This window comes from Leucopleurus acutus, assembly GCF_964270905.1.
Source record: "Leucopleurus acutus genome assembly, chromosome: 2".
Lineage (NCBI taxonomy): Eukaryota > Metazoa > Chordata > Mammalia > Artiodactyla > Delphinidae > Leucopleurus > Leucopleurus acutus.
This window is the reverse complement of record NC_139143.1, coordinates 163,013,005-163,034,868: the sequence shown is the minus strand read 5'-3', so window position 1 is coordinate 163,034,868 and position 21,864 is coordinate 163,013,005. Positions and strand designations below refer to the sequence as shown.

At 57.0% G+C, this 21,864-nt stretch overlaps 1 protein-coding gene across 1 annotated transcript; it reads right to left on the bottom strand.

Annotated features, from left to right (window-relative positions):
- Positions 1-17,610: 17,610 nt before the first annotated feature.
- Positions 17,611-18,954, bottom strand: POU3F1 (POU class 3 homeobox 1; the record flags this gene model as incomplete). Its single annotated transcript, XM_082834823.1, has 1 exon — positions 17,611-18,954. One exon carries the CDS (start codon positions 18,952-18,954, stop codon positions 17,611-17,613), a length of 1,344 nt encoding a protein of 447 aa, XP_082690949.1.
- Between the last annotated feature and the right edge of the window lie 2,910 nt (positions 18,955-21,864).

Sequence of the window (21,864 nt, the reverse complement as noted above, 5' to 3'; positions counted from 1 at the left end):
GGCCCGAGGATTCTAAGGGAAGAGATTGGCTGCCCCTGTGTTTAACCTAAGAGGCTCCAGCCTCATGGGTCCTGAAAATAGGCCAAGGGCTTTGACGTTTTAGTGCCCATTGGAACCTCAGACTTCTGGCTCCTTGCTTGGGAAAGAGACTGTTGTTTCTTCTGCATCCACCCCTCCGGGGCCAGGGCTGCTTTGGGCTCTTGGTGGCGCCCTGCTGTGGCTGTGCTGGGGGAGTGTGGCGGCTTGCAGAGGTGGAGAACATTTTTCTTAGCAGGACACGTGTCGTTCAGGTTTGTACAATCCAAGTGTCCAAGGCAGCAGCTCCACGGGTGACATGGAAGCCCCAGGTCTCTCCAGCAGAGACCCAACCAGCCTGGCTTAGGCCACTGCCACCTGTTAGGGCCCTTCTGATTGAAGCAGGGGAGTGTTAGGCCTTACTGTATATATATTTTTTAATTAATTAATTTTATTTATTTGTTTTTGGCTGCGTTGGGTCTTTGTTGCCGAGCATGGGCTTTCTCTAGTTGCAGTGAGCGGGGGCTACTCTTCGTTGTGGTGCGCGGGCTTCTCATTGCAGTGGCTTGTCTTGTTGCGGAGCACGGGCTGTAGGCGTGTGGGTTCAGTAGCTGTGGCTCGCTGGCTCTAGGGTGCAGGCTCAGTAGTTGGCAGCGCGTGGGCTTAGCTGCTACGCGGCATGTGGGATCTTCCCAGACCAGGGCTCGAACCTGTGTCCCCTGCATTGGCGGGCAGATTCTTAGCCACTGTGCCACCAGGGAAGCCCTTATTTTTGAATAAAATCTTTTACTGAACTGATTCCTGGCGACAGGGTGGGAAAGGGCCCAGTAGGTGGAGCTGCTGCCCCTTTGCTGGGGTGAGCTCTCAGGGTGCTGCTGTTGAAAGTGCCCAGTACTCCACAGGTGCTTCGTATGCATTTGTTTATTGGATTTAATGCCACATGGTAGAACTCTTGTGAAAAAAGATTTTCTCCATCCCTGCTCCCCTAGCATGAGATAAGTGTGGTCCCCAAAGGACTGGGCAGGAAAGGGCTTTCCCTTCACGTTTCTAGTGAGGACCATGGAGGAAGCCTGTGTTGGAGTCCCAAGTCGTCCAGAGGGTGGTTCCACTGAGACATGATGGGGTCTCCCCACGTGCAGTTCTGAGTGTCTGTTGACGGCTTGCTGTCTCCCCACGCTGCTGTCTGTGGGGCAGCGAACAATTAAGAGCTGCACGGCCTCCAGCAGGGGAGGCAGCCAGCAGATGCAGACTCGCCCTGCCTACCTGTGGAGGCCGGTGCGGCTGGGGCCTGTTGGGACTTGAGACAGGCGAGTGGGTGAATGGTGCCGGCCTCCCTTCCGGCTTAAGTTCTCCCAGCGTCGGTTCACAGAGCCGCCTCGTGCACGGCGTGTTGGGGAAGGGTGGGCCGAAGCCCCAGGTGAGCAGAGGAGATGGGGGACCTGAGATACCATCCTGGGGCTGTGTCAGCAGGTTTCTCGTGCAGCTACTTCCTGGGGTCAGAGGGTGCGCTGGTCATGGGGCCTCCCTGCTGGCAGGGCTCCCGCCCAGCTCCCTTGGGTCTGTCTCAGCAGAAAGTGTAGGGAAGGAGCCCAGAGCAGCTACGCAACACCGAGAGGCAGAGCCTCCTTTCCCAAGTCCAGCGAGTAGAGTTAGGAGGTTCAGGAGGCTGCCCAGTTCATGCTTCTGCTTGCCCTCCTTTCCTAACTTCTCCAGTCAAGGGGAAAAAAATCTCTCCTGCTTCTTCAGACTCCCTGTAAGGAATCTCCCTGTTCCTTATTCCTGAATCCATCATTACTTTGGGGAAGTGCTGTCTAATCTGTATCTCTCCTAACTGGAGTTGGTTTCTAGTTCTCCCTACCCAGTCTTGGCTGCATCCCTCGATGGCCCTGGTAATGGCCATGGCTGCTTCCTTTCTTGTGCGAGGGGAGCAGACTGGCTGGTGTCGGGGCAGTGGTGCTGCGAGGGTGGTAGTAGTGGCTGGTGCAAGTCAGAGCCAAGGACCTAGCTGTTTCTCGGCAAGAGGAGTTTATCTGGGGACTGCTGTGTTTGGGGTTGAGGGTGGGAAGGAAGTCCTTTCCTCTCCTCCTGTCGTGTGTCACCTGACGGTCAAGCCCAGACCATAAGTGTTAATGAAACTCTGGTGCCCCGGAGGCAGCTGGGCAGCCCCCCCTGCCCTGAATCAGCCTGACTCATTTACAGCTCTCTCCTAGTTCCCCCGAAGTCTTCTCTCTGCGGTGGCAAATGTCGGGGGGTTGGTTTCAGGTTTCATGTTTTCACATTACTGGGTGGAAAAAAAAAACCTTTCCAAGCCAAAAAACCAGCTTCTACAGCAGAAACAACATGTCCCGAGAGCACTGAAAATTTCCCCATCTTCTCTCCTCAGCTGCTCAGCGGCACTGAGGCCAGTGACAGAGGGGTTGAGAGGAGGGGGTTGGAGCCAGGCTGAGCAGAGCGTTGGGGACAGTCCCTTTGGAGGTGGCAGCACTTCCCTTCCTGCGTAAAGACGGGAGGAGCTTTGCAGGGCCCTCTCTAGCTCTGGAGCCTGTGGCCCCCCGTGGCCAGCTGTGGATTGCCAGGGGACTGGGACAGCCGTCTCAGGACGGGCAGGGGCTAGGGAATGAGGGACCGTCTTGCATCTCTAGCTAATTTGATCCCAGGGGGTCAGAGGGCAAGTGTCCCTCCCTCAGAGAGGGCTCTTGAGGTGGAGTGGTAGGTGGGGAGATGCAGGGTCCATCTGGCACGTGGAGACTGAGGGGTGCCACCACCTCCTGCTACTGCCTGGTAGCATTATAGACCACGCCCACCCCGACAGGGGCAGATGGCCTCTATGGCAGATGGAGACTAGACCAGCAGTGGCTGGATGAGCCTTGTAGTCTCAGTCTGGCTGTGTGTGTGTGTGTGTGTGTGTGTAGAGGATGGGGTCCTGGCCTGGTCGGGCCATGCTGCGGGAGAGGGAAAGTGGAAACCCCAGATGGAGTCAGTGAACCTTGGGGGCACACCTAAGTTTGCCGTGTAAGGGTGGCAGGTGCTCAGAGCCCCGACCCTGCCCACCTGTCTGGGCTCCAGAAGCTGCCCCGGTTAGTTCTATAGTGAAGGCGAAGGTCACCCGGGGCGGGAGTCCCTGCTGCAGCTGGAGCCTGGTGGGCTGGAGGCAGACCCCCCTCCCTGCCAGGTCCCCAGAGCTCAGGGCCTGGGCAGCAGCTCCTCCCACAGGGTGCGCCTGTTTATTATGCGCTCGGGCTCCCTCGCCACGCAGGCAGGCAGCGGCCTTCATTAGCAGAGGAGCTGGGGTCTGTTTTGGCTGCCTCATCAGCATCAGTGAACTGCGTCCCTGCGAGATTTGATACAATTTAATTAACCTAATTAAAAGCTCTGATTGCAGAGATGATTGGGGTAGCGCCAGCAGCGACTGCATATTTATAATGAGCTGCAAGGTGTGGGACCGCAGCCAAATGCCACGCATCCTAATGAGTGGGAGCCGGGAGCCAGGGAGCGGGAGAGCGAACGTTTATTTTTGGCAACAATGCCCAGTTCCTCCCTGCCAGGGAGTCAGAGACCTAGGGAGCAGAGACGGACCTGCCCGCCAGAGCTCTTCAGCACAAGGTGGGAGCAGGAACTGTGCCCCACGTGTCCTGGTGCCTTCGGACGCCCACACGAGCGCACAGTGACTGTGTTTTCTGCTGCAGAGTGGGGGGATGGGACCCCAGCAATGCACTTTTCCTGCCTCTCTCCATCTTTGGACCGCGAGCCCTGGTATGAGGAAACGGCCCAGCAGAACCACCTTGATGTCAAGACTTCTGAATCCCTGGGTTATTCTCTTCCAACTTGTTGAGGAAGATCAGAGGCTGAAAACCTGGGTGGGGATCCGAAAAGGGGTCTGAATGTCCAAGAGACCCAGGTGAGGATCCGGGGCCTGGAACAAACAGGAGAAACAGGAGAGATGACCCTCCAGCTCATCCCAGACCCCCATCTCCTCACGTTCTTCCGAGAACGCTGCCTCAAGAGGGCCACCTCCCTGGACTCTCCTCTCCCACTGCCTCTGCTTGGGGAGTCTTGGTTTGTCTGACTCAGCGTTTCCGCTGTAAATCACATCTAATAATAACGAGAGTGAGAGCTGTGGCAGAGATGCCGTGGGTGAAGGGGGCACCTATGAGAAGGGATGCGCTGCCTAAGTACAGGGGGGTGTGGAGTGGGGGCCGAGCTCCGGGCCGGCAGGAGTGAGGGCTGGGCTCTGGAAGTCACCATCAGAGGCCTGGGGGTGGGGGAAGAAGGTGGGAGCAGCCCTCTCCCGCCCCAACCTCTGCCGGGTGAGCATGTGTAGGTCACGAGCTCAGCCAGGCTGGCCCAGCCCCCCTAGAGTGCCACCAGGACAAGATGAGATTTGTCCCCAGCCCACCTTGCAGAGCTGCAGCTGTTTAGCTCTCTTATCAATCTTCTCTGTGGGTTTAATCATCTCTCTGTCATCCTGCTGGGGCAGCCCTCCCCTTACAGGAGCCCAGCTTTCCTCTGATTCCCCTCCTGCAGACACAACCATCCTTCTCCACCTGACTTCCCTTATAGGAGACAGAGGGTGGGCCAGGGTGGATTTGCCCTAGGTTTAGTCTCAGCGTTGGGGCCGAGGTCCCTGTTTCCGCAAGGAGTCAGCAGGGATTAGGGGTGGGTAGAGGAGGCACTGGGGATCTTTGACTCCACTCTGGACTGGGTAGGGCAGGGCCTAGGGGTTGGCCCTGAGGGCCAATAGCCTGGATCGAGGAGATTCTGGGTAGGTGCAGTGTCCATCCCTGCCGTCTCCCTCTCTCCTGCCAGCCCCTTGGCAGCAGCCTCTACCCACACCGCCCAGCCAGCCAGCTCTGGCCTCTTTTCCTGGGTGAGTCCTGTGGGGCTAGGCCCCATTGAGCCTTGTGGGACTCAGGGGCCCGTGGGCCGGAACCACGAGCCCACAGCTTTGCGTGCATCTTGGGAAAGAGGGTGCCCAGGAGTCAATGGAGCCTGTGTTGTGGTCCAGGCTAGGAGCCAGGGCGCAAGGGGCTCTGGGGCCCATCCCTGTGCTGACGTGCAAGATGACCTTCAGGGCAACTCTTGGGCCCTCTCTGCTTTACTCTCTGTCCCCTCCACAGTGTGTGGGGAATGGGCGGGGAGGGGGGTGGCCCCTCGGAGGGCATATGAGAAAGAGGGCCTTTCCTCCCCCTGCTCACTCACTACTCCCACCCCAGCATTCTCAGTGCAAGTGGAAAGCTGATTCCTTCCCATTTCTCAGAAGGGGACGGAAGGTCCCGAAGAGGATAGCATTAGCCTGAGCATCAGGCAGCTGTCCTTAAGGTGGGGGCTGAGAGGGTCCCCTCAGGAGGGGACCACAGGTTCTGGAGGGGCACTGACTGCTCTTGGGCTGGAGGGGGCTTGCCCCCTCCAGCACAAGGCTGGGCTCTGGAGGACAATGGCGTGTTGATGAGGCTTTGGTCCTGGTCTCACATGACCCGATGTGGGTGGGTGGACCGCACGTGGCTGAGCCGCCTGGGCTGACCTTTGGTCGCTGGCTGGGGAAGAGAGGAAGCCACGAAGCTTCCCTCCCACTCAGTGCACCCCAGGCACCCTGCCGCCCCCATCCCAGGAGCTGCCCTCTGGGCACATGCACTGTCTTCACCTACCTTCTTCTTTTGGCCTTTCTCTTCCCTTCCTCTTCGCACTGCTCTGTGTGTGCGTATATGGCGTGTGAGCATGTATGTCTGTGTGAGTGTGAGCAAGGAGGCTCCCAGAGGACGAAGGACAGTGAGACAGGAAACCCCCTTCATGGGTTCTTTCTAATAATGGATGAAGTTTCTTCCATTGCAGGGATAACACCAGGGTAGGGCCAAAGTGTATGCGTGTGTGTGTGTGTGTGTATTTACCCACATGTGTTCATGGGCACAGGTGGCGCATGACTGTGCACACAGAAGGCAACGCCTCCTACCCTGCCTCGTCTTATGACATATCCCTCCTCTGGTGGGAGCTGGGGATGTCGAGGTCAGCACCTTCCAGTTGGGGCTGGAGACACCCGCGGCCCCCCCGCCCCCGCTCCCCGGCACAGGGCCAGAGCGTTACTTTCCAAAGGAAAAAGGAAGAATTTGGGGGGCGTTGTGTAATTATTGTAATCGATTGAATTAACTAAAAAATACCGTTCAGTGAGGAGGCACACACAAAGTGAGAGTAATACGCAGTCATGTGAACACAGATGGAAAGTCAAGATACAGAGAGATGGGGGATAGGGTTATACTCGCACTTATGACTGTTTTTTTTGTTTTTGTTTTTGTTTTTTTTGAGAAGCTAGGAAAGGTCCTAAAGCATTTTCTTTTCTAAAAAAATTTCAAATTTTATTTTGGAGTATAGTTGATTTACAATGTTGTGTTAGTTTCAGGTGTGCAACAAAGTGATTTAGTTATACATATATTCATATATCTATTCTTTTTCAGATTCTTTTCCCATATAGGTGATTACAGATTATTGAGTAGAGTTCCCTGTGCTCTGCAGCAGGTCCTTGTTGATTATCTATTTTATGTACAGTAGTGTGTCCGTGTTAATCCCAACCTCCTAATTTATCCCTCCCTCGCTCCTGTGATTCTTGAAGGCGGTTATCTGTCCTGCCTCTTCTCATCAAGGTGGATGTAGCCAAGCAGGTTATTTCAAGAGAATCTTTTCCCGAAGTCCCCAGAGGGTTGAGCGTGGGGGGGTGCTCTGAGGTGGGGCAAACAGTACGAATAACTTGGTATAACACTTGGAAAGGGACCTCACGGCCTGACTTTGTCACACAATATTACAAATATCACATGAGAATACTTCAGCATGGTCTCCTTTGTTGGGAGCCTTGTCCAAGTTTCACTCTAGGGCTCATCCACCCTAATAGCCCAGCGGTGGCCCTGGGAGTATATACAGAAGGAAGTTAAATTCCCAGATCTGGGATAAGGTGGGGGTGGGGTGCCCCAATGCTGCCTTGGGGAGGCCTGTGGGTGAGAAGGGGACAGCATGGGTGCCCTCAGCCTTTTTCTCCAGGCTTCTCTCAAATTAACAATTTTGATGGTTTGGTTGATGGGTATTTCTGGGCGCTCATCCCTCCCTCCCTCCTTCTTTGCCCCTCCCCCACCCTTGTATCGTCCTACTGACCCCACTGGATGCCGGGGAGCTAGTATGGGAATGGTCCTTAGCACTGAAGCAGAAAGGAGAGAGCCTGGAGGGCCTGGGATGGAGGCTGGGGCTGAGGTTGGCGTGGGGCACAGAGGCTGAGACAGAGGCTGAGGCAGAGGCTGGAGTTGGGATGAGTTGAAGCTGAGTTGAGCCTGGACCCCAGTGGGGTTGTTGGAGATTGGATTGGCGGGGCATCTCTCTCAGTCTTGACAGGAGTCTGAGAAACCTATTTTTGGAGTCCAAGGCAGATGTTCTCCCCCAATGAAGAGCATGTTTGGTGTCTGCTTTCCCCTAGGAGGGGCGGGAATGTCCCCTCCCCCTGCTCCCCTCAGCTGAGCAGAGTCATACATCACCAAGGGGCCGGGCTCCCTAGATGTATTGCCCTAATACGTCGCTATAGCAACCCCACTCTAATCCTGCATTATTCTAATGTGGTCCCCCTCCCCACTGTGATGTATAGCTTGGGTCTTGGAGCTGCGAGGCCCCTTCTCTGAGTCTGCTCCAGGTACCCTAGGGATGGGTGGGTCCGAGGACGGCTTGGCTTCCTTGGGTCCTGTCTCGCTTCTCCTCCCCCTGTGCATGGGATCCTTTGTGAGCTGGGGTGTGGAGGTGGGCTCTGGCCCGGCGGCCCACCCGCTCGCCTGCCCAAAGAGGGGAAGCAGCACACGAGTGCCTGATGCACCGACCCACGCCAGCCTGCCCGGCCTGGGGACCTGAGGCCTTGGGGTTGGGGGCCAGGGCAGGACAATGGCTGCATTCCGGCTGCCAGCTACAGGCCTCCATTGTTCCTGTGGACACTGCCTGCTTGAGGGCCGCAGTTCTGGCCCTCACCCCGCATGGGGCGTAGGATGCTCCCTGGACCACTCCCCCGGGGACCATAGAGGGGTGATTCATGGGGTGACCAGGGCATAGCAAGCCCCAGCTATGCCCAGATTCTGGGGGGTGGGAGGGGGAGGTGACTGAGGGTTGTTTGTGTCAGGAGAGGGCGGGGTTGGACAGCCAGAGGACTCAGGGCTGTGGACACCAGCCACGTCATCTCGTACTCCTCCTCATGTGTGGGCTGGTCAGAGAGGCCCCATTGTCAGAGGGGCAGGCCCACCCAGGCTGGAAGGGAAGTGAGGATGGAGAGGGACCACCTCAGAGCTGGGAGGACCCGTAGACCACCCCCCATACTGCACTGGTCAGGAAATCGGGGTCCAGAGAATAGCAGGGACTTACCCAAGGTCACACAGCTAGGTGGGGACAGGTCTGGGTCCAGAACATTTCCCCATATCTCTCTGGTGCTGAGATACTGCTGCCATTTCTGGTAGAAAAACTGAGCTCCAGTGGTGATCTTCAGCCTTGGCAGAAGTTATATCCACAAGCGCCTTTCTCTCCCTCACTTGCTTTGAAATTTCTCTAGTTTAGGTCAATACCTGGCATCCCTGGAATGAGAATTTAGAGCTAAGGGGAGTCCTTGGGCCATGCAGAGGCTATACTGACTACATCTTCTGTAGGGCCCTGAAGAAAGGAGTGGGGCATGGAGGTTCCCAGTGCTCTGACACAAAAGATTCATAGATGTAACAGTAGATTTCATTGTTTCCTCCCAAACAATGATCTCCCTTGGGCTCTCACATGCCTACTCTACATGACTGAGAGGTAGGAAAGGGAAGAGGCTAACCCAGGAGCGTTTTAAAGACAGGGAGACTGGTCTGTTCCTGCTTCTCAACATAGGGCCTGTTGAATTGTATGATTGGATGAGTGGGTGGATTGTGAGTGGTTGGGTAATTGCATGGGTGGGTGGTTGAAGAGGTACATGGATGAACGGATGAGAGGATGGGTGGGTAGACGGGTGAATGGATGGTTGCATGGGTGCATGGGTGGTTGGTGAATGGACGAATGGATGGACGTAGGATGGATGTAGGTAAACGAGGGAATGCCCATTTCATATATTGAGGTCCAGAGATGGCAAATGACCCAACTTGGGTCATACTAAAGATAAACAGTAGAGCGAGGCCTGGAGCCAGGTACCTGGCCCCTGCCTTTTAGGCTGGGATGCCCTGTGGCATGGTTTGGTGGTCAGCCTCTGGGCAGGGTTGCAGTATAAGCAGGAGTTGGGACGTGAAGGAATCTATAGTTAGATTAGTGTCATGGTGGGTGGCTTCGCGGGGTCTAGGGGCCTTGACCCTGAGTTGAATCTTCTGTGTTGGGATCAAAGTGGGTGTGTGGAAGGGTCCTGAGCAGGGCAGGAAGAGGCATGAAGGCTCAGGAAGGGGGAACTAGTGGGGTCTGAGGGCATTGGGGCTGAGTGGTTTTATCTCCTTGGGATCAGGCCCTGAGCTAGGAGGCCCAGAGGCAACCCCTCATGCATTCTTCATGACCTAGCTTAATGGTACCATTGTCTGTGGGGCCTTCCCTGACCCTCTGGGTGCTGTCTCCCCAGAACCCAGCACAGAACCTTAGTACTTAGAAGAGGCTCAGAGCACATTACTGGGGGCATGGGGTTGCCACAAAGAGTCAGATGTGGGGAACAGACTAGGAGATTGCACCTGCCTAATTTTCTGTGTCATTTTGGGCAAGTCCCTCAAAATCCTTGGGCCTCCGTTTCCTCATCTGTGGACTGGGAATGGAGAGCTTGAACTTTTCTTCCCAGAATGGTTTTGAGAATGAAGAAAAATAATTCTGGGGGTAGAAAAAGCACTAGGCATTATTTTTCTGCACTGCTTCAGCCCCAGCAATTATACAATAATATATATTGTACATATAAAGTTGATTTTATAGCTAATATTTAATGTGCACTTACACTATGCCAGGCTCTCTTCTAAGTGTTTATGTATATCATCTCTCGTCTAATCCTCACAGCAATCCTACCGGGCAGGTACTGTCATTGTCTTCTTTTGACAGATGAGGAAACTGCGGTATGGAAAGCATACGTAGCTTGCCCAAGGTCCCATGGGTAGGAGGTGGTGAGGCCAGGATGGAAGCCTGGGCAGATGCCAGGGTCCGCATTCTCAGCCACTATATGTAGCTTCTCAGTGCACAGTGCTCTGAATCGACACATCAGGAAGGCTTCCTGACCTTGGTGATTCATCCAACTTCCCTGAGCCTCATGGGATTTACCTGATTGCACGGTGGTGGAGAAGGGGGCAGATCTAATTAGCTCTAATACCCTTGGTCCCTACTTCTCTCCCTGGCCCAATCCTGAGTTCTAGAAGCCCCTCCGCTTTGGGCACATGCCCCAAGCACTGGACACTGCTGTTCACCCCAGCAGGGAGTATAAAAATAACATGGACCTGTGTGTCAGATAAAATGGGTTTTATTCCAGGCTTTATAATTAACTAGTCTTGCTGCCTTGGTTAGGTCACTCAAACTCTCTGGGTAGCAGTTTCCTCATCTGCAAAATAGGAATAGTTAATGTGAGATAAAGAAAATAAAGTACAAAGTCAGTGCACAGATAAGTATCATGTCAGAGTGCCTTGGGCGGAGTGGGATCCGTGTAAAAGTTCATTACCTTTTGGTTTTCTTCCCTGTTCCCTTGCTTTTGTACAATGCCCTACCCAGGCCCCACAGTAAAACAGCTTTCAGTCATCCATCACCTACTTATGCTGAGCACTCTTGTGTACCTCATGTCCCTTAATCCTCAAAATAGCTCTATGATGTAGGGACTGCCATTGTCACCGTATCAGAAAACTGAGGCACAGAAAGGGTAAGGAGCTGGCCTAAAGTCACACAGCTGATAAGAGGTGGAGCCAGGATTTGTACCCAGATCTATCTGGTCCCACAGCCCCTCTGCTTCACTATTCTGCTCTCTGCCTCTCCTGAGACATGGAGAGCATCCCCAGGGATTTTGATGACAATGGGAAAAGGCAGGTAACCCACAGTGGCAGGAAGGGGCTTTAGCAGAGGGCCAGGTCTGTCCATGAGCTGCTGAGGTCAACTCTAGCAGCTTCTGCATGGAGGGAGCACTTCCTCCTCTCCAGGCTGGCCAGCCCTGGGGAAAGGCAAGGATGGTGACAATTTCCAACCGTAAGCAGGGAGGGCCATAGCAGTGCAGGGTCACAGTCTGCTTCTGCTAAGAGCTGAATAATCTGGAGCCTTTGAAGAAGGATTTCTGAAAAGCCATCAGGAGTGAATCATTGACTTAGGGAGGCAATGAATCAAAGGGGAGTTCATAAAACGGCAAATGAATCGGGTGTGTGGACGACAAGCCACTGCTATTCCCCAGAACCCTCCGGGGACAAGAGAGCCGAGAGAAAAGAAATAAAAATAACATGGGGCCTCACGCCTGCTCCAAACCCGAGTCAGCCCCTCCTTCCATGTGGAAAGACAGAGAGGACAGAGGGATGAGACCCACTTGTGGGGCCAGAGGGAGGCTCCCAGGGCACATTTGGCTCCCTGGTCCAGGCTGCGGGTGCAATTAGCAAACGCCCTTTCCCCTTCCTTTCAGGAGCCCTCACAAGAAAGAACACTGATTTTGACGAACACCCAAAATAATGTGAGATGAGGCACCATGCATTATGCATGAGGTCTGATTTAACATGAACATTATTTCTTGTGTACGAGACCATATGCCTCCGCGCTGTCTCTGCAGCCTAATAATACCCAGACCCACCCTGGTCAGGCTCAGCCAGAGACATGTCCACTGCGGGTGTGCGCGTGGGGGGCCGTTGAGGCAGAATCCTCCTGGTTCTTGGTTCTGAGGGGAGCCCATTCAGGTGCCCTGGAGGTGGGTGGGAGGTAGGTCATGCCCCTGGAGAAACACCAGGGAGGGAGCTGGGGGTGCGTGTGTGAAAGTGTGTGTGTGTGTGTGTGTGTGTGTGTGTGTGTGTGTGTGTGTGTGTGTGAGAGAGAGAGAGAGAGAGAGAGATCAGGAGCCCGTGACTACATGACGCTGGGTTCATGGTGTGGCGATGTGGGGACATGTTTTTAGCACAGGAGGGACGATGGCAGGAATGGATAGTTCTAATTGCTGTGTGTGTTTGTATATATACACGCATATGTATGTGTGGGGGTGTGTGTTTAAAAAATAAGATCACACATACATACAAACACACAGCCTAACTTTAATTATCTGAAGGGAGCAGGCGAGATCTGGGAGGAGCTGGGAACAATGATGGGCAGGGATGTGTTTGGAAAGTGGGGTGAGTTCTTGAAAATCCTGAGAGGAGGGGACCCCGCAAGGGATGGAAACGATGCTGCATGTGGCAAATCAAATAGCACGGGTGCAGGTACCCAGAGACTCTGGAGAGCTCGCTGTCAAAGGCCGCGAAGCTGGCCAGACGGTGGCACGGGTGTGCCCGAGAGTGTCAGCACATGTGAGTGAGCAAGCTGGCAGAGTGTGCATCAGGGTTTTAGCTGGTTGAGAGGAGGAGTAATAGCGATAGGTGTGAGTGGGGCAGAGACAGAGGAGGTAGCTGTGATGGAGAATTTCCAAGAATGGCTGTGGAAGCAGGCGGGGTAGTAGATGGGGAAGGAAGGGTCACGGGCAAGCCTGTGCGTGTGAAACAGGACCGCTTCCATTGGAGGTGAAAGTTGCCTCTGCTCTACCCGACACCCGCTGTAGAGCAGCCAGCTTGATGCTGATTTGGGGGTATGCTCAGCTGTGAGGTGGCCCTGGTGACTGCCGCCATGTCCCAGCTCAGGGACCAATAGAGGGCAGTCCTCCCACACGGAGGCCTCCCACGCGGCAAGGGGAGCCCAGAACGGAGGGCCAAACACCAACTCCAAGGCCCTCACACATGCGGAGCAGGGACAGGATTGACGGCTCCTCTGGCTTCCAGTCACTAAGCCAGAGGCTCCAGGTGAATCCCCTTCCCTAAGCTCGGGGGCAGCCGCCAGACCAAGTAACCAGCCTCCTCTCGTTCCTCCCCCTGCTCAGGTGGGTCTCTTTTCAGGAGCTCCAGCCCTGCTGGGGAAAGCCTGGGCCTGGGTGTGTCACTAGAGGCTTGACCTTCCACGTTGTCGGCCCAGAGCCTCTCCAGAGGAGGCTCAATTCTAAAGAGCCCTAAGTGGGCAGTTGTGGTGGGGGTCAGCTCGTCCTGTGGACACCCAGTTGAGTCTTGGGGTCAAGGGATGATTGCACAGGTCCTAAGCTATGCAACATTGATGCCAGTGCAACTTCCTGGGGCACGTGGTGGTGGGGAATACAGGCGTCCTTGAAGTTCAGGGCCGGGCACCATCCAGGTGCGCCTTGATGATCACAGGCGACCACAGTGGCCACCTTCCTTCTTCCCATTTTAGCCACCCCCCACCCTGCAAGTGTTGTCCCAGCTCAAAGCATCGGCAATGTAGCACGGACTTTCTTTCACCCCTCCTATGTCTGGGAGCAGCTATGGATTTGCAGGCACAGTGGCACATGCACACGTTTGTACACCGACACAGAGAGGCTCACACGGGGAGAGGGATGCTCTCTCTAGCTACCAGAATCTGTGGTTGCATGATCTTAGAAAATAATTTTGTTCCAGTGAGAAGGGGAGGGAGATGGGATGAGAAAATCCCAAATCTGTTAGGGAAAGCTTGGGCTTCGTGGGAGGTCAATGCTAGGGACAGCTGGCTCTCTTGAACGAAAGGAAGTTTCAAGCTCTCAGGAGTGAGCAGGTGGATCCACATACACATGGGAGGGAAAAAGCCGCGGTCAAGCTCACAGCCGACTGCCATTCCTAAACTCTTACTTTATCCAGGGAGTAAGACTCCAGGGAAAGACATTTCTCCATATTTCCTACGGTTTCTTTCTCATACAGTAAGATGTGTTGTGGTGCCTACCATCATCCCAGGCTGGCGACTAGGGGAAGGAGCCCCCAGGGGCCTTCTGTGACCAAGGGTTGGGTTACCGGGTAGCTGTCCCAGGCTGGTGTCTCATTAGGCAAAATCCTCGCCAAGTGGAATATTTTCTTCCGTCCCCTTTCCCACTTTTTTTTCATCTTTTTGTTCTACTCCTCAGCTGCTGCTAGATCTTGGGGGCCACATTGTTTTGCTGTTTTTGAGTTGACTTGCTTAAATAATAAATCCACCCTCTTAGACGGGGTTAAGCAGACAATTAGGAAATCAATCAATCAATCCATGGGTGTCAGCTGCAGGCAGAGGCCGGGGAAGGGCCCCCGTCTTCCTGACCGCCCTTTCCAACCTCCAATCCTGCTGCGGCTCAGGCGGCAGGGAGCTCTGAGCTACATTCGCTTCCATTTCAGGGCCCCGAGGCTGGGACAAATCCAGGAAGGACGAAACAAGGAGGGAGTGTGGGGAAGTGTGGGACTACTTCGAAGTTCCGTAGTTAGTGGAGCAGGAAATGAGAGGCCTAGGTGGGGTGACCAGTGGCTCCTGGTCGGTCGTGGTGTCACCCAACTGGCAGGTAAAGTTTCCAGCCTCCTTTGTAAGAAGCCTGGGGAGGCTCCGTGGCCTGCCGGTTTGGGGAATGGAATGGCTGGGACACGGGTGCCAACTGCAGGGCTAATCACTAACTAGGCTGGACTTAAGGAGGGAGGAAAAAAAAAAAAAAGGAGCTGCGAGAGGCTGAGCCTTTGAAAACCATGGTGGCCTCTGGTTGGTGGCCTCTGCAGAGACAACTCTCTCCTGAGACTGAGGGGCAGAGCCCAGGGTGTCACCTGGAACCTTCAGCATCGAACAAGTCATCCTGAGGCCCCAGCCCGCCTGAGACAGCCAACTTGGGGGTCTGGGAGCACCTCTCTGGGCGCCCAAGATATTGTCGGCTGGAGCCAAGGCCTCTGACAGGCCTGGGCTTGGACAACTTCCCTGGTGGGAGGGGGCCACACACATACCCTCACTAGGGACACAACTTTCTCCCCAGCTTGTGCCTTCAAGCTTTGTCTCCACGAAGAGTGACAGAAACCTCATGTGGTTTCTCCTGAGAAGGGAAAAGAACTGCATCTACGGAGGAAACAGGAAGAGCCGTTTGATTAGTATTTTTAAGAGGAGTTGCTCTAAAGGAGAAAGAGCTTGACTGGGACACAGATAGTCTGTGGCTTTGGCCCTGAAACCCGGAGCTGCCTCCACCAGCCTGACTCTGGGGAGGGGGGCAGGCTGTGTTTAAGGTTTGACAGGGGGATGTCTGAGAATGTCTGCTTCCCTCCCCAGGTCATGACTGCACAGCCTGGGAGTCCTCCTATAGGCAGGAGCATCACTCCCTGGGGAGCGGGGGTTCCCTTGGGGACCCATCCCTGGAGAGGCGATGCCTGGGCTTTCTGGTGGCACAGCTCTTCTTGCCCGCACTCCTCCCCAAGAGAAGTTGGGGCAGGTCATTTGTTTGCATAGAAGTAGGACCAGCTTTGCCCACGCAAAATGGCGGGGGTCCCTGCCCAGGCCATTCAACTCCCCCAGGACCCCTGTCTAATCTGTTAGAACTCCCAGTGGATCCAGGCAGGTTTGGGTACTGTTTGTTTGCAGGTGGAAAGCCAGCTGGGGTGGGCTGGTGGGGCCTGACTCGGCTTCCAACTGCCCCAAGACCCAGAATGATGAAGTTGGCCTGGATCCCACCTGGGGAGTGCAAAGTCAGAGGTGGGGAATACAAAGATGCCCGGCTGGTGGTCCAGGTCGAGAGAGGCAGGCTTCTTCCTTGGCCCAGAAGAGCAGTTGAGTTGTGCCTGAGGAATGGCCGATCCAAATTCGGTGTGGTGTCTGCAGTGTCTTAGGCCCTGGTCTGGTCCCAGGATAGTCTGTTTATGGGGTGGGGTGGGGGACATGAGGTAGCTTCATCTTCCCTAACCTCACTCATCTGAGGCAGGGGCTCAACCATTGCCCAAGTAACAAGCAGCACCGATACTGGCCTGGAAGAAGGTCTGTGTGGTCACCTTCCTCCAAGAGAGTGAGGCCAGAACTTTGGGGGAGGTGAGTCGGGGTATCCCATCCCATCACCCACAAACCAACCCAGCCCTAGCAGTAAAGAGGACAGGACACAGCCCTGGGGTACATGTTTATGTGAGTAATAAAATATTTACTATAACATAAATATAAAGGGAACTTCCCAGTCTACATTATTATTATTTTTTTGCAATAAAGATACAAAGAGAATGCACCAAAACATTGTTCCAAAAAATAATAAAAATAAAATAACAAAATTTAAATTCAAACGGTAACAAACAGAACAAGAAATGGAGAAGGGGGAAGCTCCAAACACATCCAGAAAATAAATAGAGATGAATCAGAAATCTGGAAATCATATTAAAATATCTTTTTCGGATTAGTGGGTGTACAAAATCCTTTAGTATGGGGAGGGAGGGCAACCCGGAAAACCAAAAATAAAAACCAAGCACAAAATGTTTCTTTCTCCCCGCCAGTGTGTACATATCTCACATATTTACATGGTTCCCACCTCACCCCAAATTTGGGGAATTTCTCTGCAGGCCTCCGCCAGCATCCCGCATCCCAGGGGGTGAAAGGGAGCGGACGGAAGCTGCAGGGACTCAGGCAGAAGGTTCTCAGGGAACGGCTTATTTCTACAGCTGGTTAAAAAATATCTCCAACTTTTCCAAGTTTCGTTTGTTTGTGGCCGGGAGGTCAGGGCCCCGCGGGGAGTGGGGACCCTGCTGTGCGGTGGTCGGTCTACAGCCGGGCAGAAGCCCCTTCCCATCTGCGTGTGCGTGGGAGCGCAGACCCCTCCAGCGTGGCCGGGAACCGAGCCGGAGCTCGGATAAAACGAAACGAAAAATGAACACTCGAATTTTTTTTTGTTGTTAGTTTTTCTTTTTTGTTTGTTTTTTGTTTTATTTTGCTTTTTTGGGGTAGGGTAGGGGAAGGTAAGGGGAAAAAATAAATTAGGCTAGATTAAAGCTTTGGCTATTTCCTGCTTTTATACACAGACGCGGCTCTCGCGGCCTCCCCTCCGGGGCCCCGATAAATACAGTATACAGCGATTTAAATTAAGGGCGCGGGCGGAGTTAGAAGGACCCCAGGAGCCGAGAGGCTCCGTGAATAAATAAAAACTGTAAAAAACCAAGCCCGGAGGAAAGGTAAGGGGGATGGGGCGCATCCTTATGAGAGAGAAGAGGCGTGGAGCGAATAAAGTGACAGTCCCCCACCCTCGACACTCAGGCTCGGGAATCCGCGCCGGGGAGAGGGATGGGGAACTCTCCTCTCTCCGTCCTCTCTCCCGGGTAATCCCTAACCCCGTACCGCGTTACCTGTCGCTGTGGGGAGGCCGCTGCCGGGATCCGGCCCCGAACAGCCCGGGGGGGCAGGGGCGGGGGTCGTCGAGGGGTTGGGGGCAGGGAGCAGGCGGCGGGCAGGATGCCCGGGGTGAGTTGGCGCGTTCCGGATCTTCGCTCCTCTCTCTTGGGGCTCGGACGACGCAGCCTATCGGCCGTCTTCGCCGCTCGCAGGAGAGGGTCGTCCGGGTGTTTGGTTTTATTCGAAAGTTTCTGGGCTTTTTGTAAAATCCAAAGCAACCGAACAAAAAGAGTTCAGGCCGCGCGGCGCCTCGCCGCGCACCGGCGGGGGGCCCGGCCCGCGGGGTCACTGCACGGAGCCGGGCAGTGTGTGGTGGTGGTGGTGCAGCGCGGCCGGCGGGGGCGCCGAGGGCGGCGACGCACCGCCCCCGCCCGGCCCCAGCTCGCCGGGCGCGTACACGTCGTCCATGGGCGGGTGGCCGGCGCCGGCCGCCGGGGTCATGCGCTTCTCCTTCTGCCGCCGGTTGCAGAACCAGACGCGCACCACCTCCTTCTCCAGCTGCAGGCTGTCGGCCAAGCCTGTGATCTCATGCGCCGAGGGCTTGGGGCACTTGAGAAAGTGGCTCTCGAGCGCGCCTTTGACCCCCACCTCGATGGACGTGCGCTTCTTGCGCTTGCGGCCCTGCGCCGCGATCTTGTCCATGTTGGTGGGGCTGCCGCTGGACGAGTCGGTCTCCTCCAGCCACTTGTTGAGCAGCGGCTTGAGCTTGCACATGTTCTTGAAGCTCAGCTGCAGGGCCTCGAAGCGGCAGATGGTGGTCTGCGAGAAAACGTTACCGTACAGCGTGCCCAGCGCCAGCCCCACGTCGGCCTGCGTGAAGCCCAGCTTGATGCGCCGCTGCTTGAACTGCTTGGCGAACTGCTCCAGGTCATCCGAGCTGGGCGCGTCCTCGTCCGAGTGCTCGCCCACCGACGAGCCACCGCCGCCCGCGCCCGGGTGCAGGTGCGCCGCTGCCGCGTGCAGGCCGCTGGCGTGTGCATGTCCGTGTGCGTGTCCGTGGGCGCCCAGGTGCGGCGGAGGCGACGGCTCCAGCTGAGCCTCGTGGCCGTCCTCGTGCAGCGCGTGGTGCAGGCCCGGCCCCGCGCCGCCGCCGCCCGCCGCCAGCATTCCGGCCAGGCCGCTGCCGCCGCCCCCCGGGTAGGCCGCCTGCGCGTACAGCCCGAGCGGTTGGGGCTGGTGGCCCCCGCCGGCCCCCGGCGACGGCGACATGGCCGGGCCCAAGTGGTGTGCCGTGCCGCCCTGCGCCCATGCCGCGCCCGCGTGGGCCGCCCCCTGGTGCACCAGGCGCGCGTGGAAACCGCCGCCGCCGCCACCGTCGTCGGCTCGGCCGGCGCTGCCGCCGCCCGCCTTGCCGTGTTCCAGGTGCGGGCCGCCTGCCCAGTCGCCGCCGCCGCCTCCTCCCGTGGGTAGCCACTGCGGGTGCGCTAGGCCCACGGGGTGGCCCGCGCCCGCGCCCAGCCACTCGTGGTGCATCAGCTTCTGCACTTCGCGGTACGCGGCCCCCGCGTGCAGCCGCTCGGCTGCCGCCGCCGCTGCCGCTGCCGCCGCGGCATCCGGATGCATAAGCGGTCCCGTGCCCCCGGCTCCGCCGCCGGGGCCCCGCGGCAAGTACTGCGCGGTGGTGGCCATGCCGCCCCGCGCCCCGCGCCGCGCCGCCGCCGCCGCTCCGCTCCGTCTGCGGGCCCCGCCGCCGCGCTCCGCCGGCTTAAAGCCCGACCAGCTCAGCGCTCCGGAGCCCCACCCCGCCCGCCGCCCATTGGCTGCCAGCGGAGCCGCCTCCCGCCCCCCGGTCCCGGCCCCCGCCCCCCCTGCCCGCCTGCCTCTCGGCCCGGCCGCCCAGAGCTCGCCATTGGGCCTCACTCCTGGGGTCCCGCGCGCCGACCATGCTGATTGGCCGCTGGGGCTTCATTCACAGCCCCCCTACCTTCCGCGTATACGCTCACGCCCCGGGGGCGCGGCCGCCACGTGGGGAGTGGCGCGGGGGTGGCACTGGGACCGCACCCCCTCTCGTCCTGGCTGCGTGGGCCCCACTTTCCCCCGGCGCTGGAGACTCCGAGCCCGGCGGGTCCCACGCTCCAAGCTAGCAGAATTCTCGCCGGTCACCCGCCCGTGTGGCCAGAGGCGGTGGCGGGGATGGCGGGCTCCGGGAGGCGCTCGGGTTCCGAGAAGCAGCTCAGCCCCGCGCTCCTCCTTCCGCCGTGCCGCTGCCGGCGGGCCGGGATTCCCGCGGGTCTCGGCGGCTGCGAGCGGCAGGCGGCGCGGGTCCCCGACTCGGTTGCGTCGCGGCTGCTCACCTCGCCCGCCTCGCCTCCCGCGACTTCCAGCGGGCACGGAGCTCTCCTCTGCGCTCCTCCCTGGCCCGTCTCGTTTTCCCTCTTCACCCTCTAGTCCGCCCAGCGCAACTCCGTCGACCTCCGCCGCCCTGAGAGACCGTCGGGCGCGGGCAGAGTCGGACTGGCCCCGACTTCACGCCTCTCACGGGCTCTCCTCCCGGGCGCCGCGGCCCAGGTGAGTACCTCGCGGGTGGCTCGGGGCCGGAACGGCCGGCGGCAGCGATGCTGTGGGGAGACGGGAGCTCCTGTAACCAGGCCGATTCCAAGGTTCCTGAGTGAGAGGATCTCGAGGTGGAGACCGTGGCTCCGGGAAAGCACCGCCGACAGGAATGGTGGACACACTGGGCCCACGGGTATCTGACCCACGCCGCCTCCTCGCTCCTTCTCCTTCCTGCCTGCCCGGCTCATTGGCCTGGGTCATGGCGGGGTCACGCCCCGGGGAAACTTGCTCTAGGTGAGGAGTGGCGTGGACATGGGGAAGGGCGCTGGTGCCTCAGAAATCCGGCGTGCAGGCTGGGAGCTGTCCAGCCTTGCAGGGAGCCCTGGGCTGGAGTTTAACCCACTTGCCTGGGGCTGCTGAAAAGGGAACCGGGACTGAAGAGGTCTTGTTGGAAAGGTGCGGCATGCAGTGGCTTACCTACTCATCCCCCAGGTCTTTGAGAACTCCCTGAAGGATCCTGAGTGGACTTGGGCCCCAGCATCAGCTCTTCTGTGCCACGCTGGCTGGAGGATGAGTGGAATGAGCTGTAGCCTCCACGTCTTCCCCACGCTGAGGCTTGGCTCTCGGGGAGTCTTCCAGCTGCCAGTTCACCTCTTTTCTATCCCTGATCTTGCCTCCAATGGATTCATAGATTCCAGGGCCCCGGGGGTCCCAGATTGGAGGACCGAGCTGGGGGCCCAGCTAGGGCCCTACTGGCAAGTCAGGACTGTGGAATAAAGCCTCAGTGTGTGAAGAAGGGTGATGGGGGGGGCTCAGGGGGCAGCCGCAGTGGGGGTGACTGGGGCAGAGTCGACAGTGACAAGGGTCATCCTTGGGCACAGACTGTGCTCATCCAGGCCCTAAACGCCCTAGGACCAGCCTCTGGCTAACCCGCAAGGGATGGGGTGGCCACTGGCCACTGTCCTGAGCAGGGTCCTTAGGTACCACTCCCACTGCAAGAGCTGTGATGGAGCCCTGTGTCTGAACCTAGCTCGGGATGCTGGGCTTTCCTGGACTCTGGCCCAGGAAGTGGTCACCTTGAGGCAGCCCAGGACTTCCTGGTCCACTCGCCTTCCTGGTCTCTCTCCCAGGCTCAGGAGGTAGGACCAAGGCTGGGAATCCTGTAGTGAAGTCCCCTCTCACGCCAGCCCTAACCAGACCTGCGTGACATTGAAGCTTGGGCTTCCAACCTGGACCTGCTACTGTCTTCCTGGGCAAGAATAACTCTGGCCCAGTCTTCTAGGGCTTGGTTCTTCTACCTGTAAATTGGGAATAACAGTACCAAAAGTAGCACACCTGTCTCACTAAGGTAAGTTAGAGGGTGGTACAAGACAACGTGAGTGAAAAGGGCTCAGAAAGGACTTTTCACTCGCGTTGTTTCTATTGTTAGTGCCCAGTGAAAGGACAGGTTACTCCCCCTCTCTAACTCAATCTCAGCTTGCTCATCTGTAGAGTGGCGTTCTGGAGGTTTGGGTCAGGTGACCTCTCTGGTAAACTCCCTTCCAGCTCTGATGGTCTGTGAGTCTATGAACCTGTCTCAGTTTCTGTCAGAGGAAGGGAAATGTCTGGACAGTGGACAGGTGTTGTTTGGAACGGTCATCACGAGCAATGGGTACTTTACCAAATGCTTTTCATTCATCACGTTACCTGCCGCTCTCAGCCCCGGGAGTGAGCGCTGGGATTGTTCTCCCATTGCACAGCTGAGGGAACTGAGGCTCGTCCGAGGGCCGAGAATGTGTGGAGGTCCCACTCCCTGTCATCCTCCCTGTGGCTGTGGGATGGGAAGGGTGTGGAGGCAGCGGCTTTGGCCGTCACAGCAGAGAGCTCACAGAGAGAGCTGTCTGGTCAGCTGGCACTCTTGAAGCTGAGTTCCCCAGGTCTGTGCTGAATTGAGGGGTGGCTGTGGCAAAGCCAGGCTCCTAGGTTGCCAGCTTGTCAGCTAGCAAATCTCAGTCCCAATCCCATTACCCACCTTCAGTACCCTTGCCCTTTGCTTTGCCTGTTGGA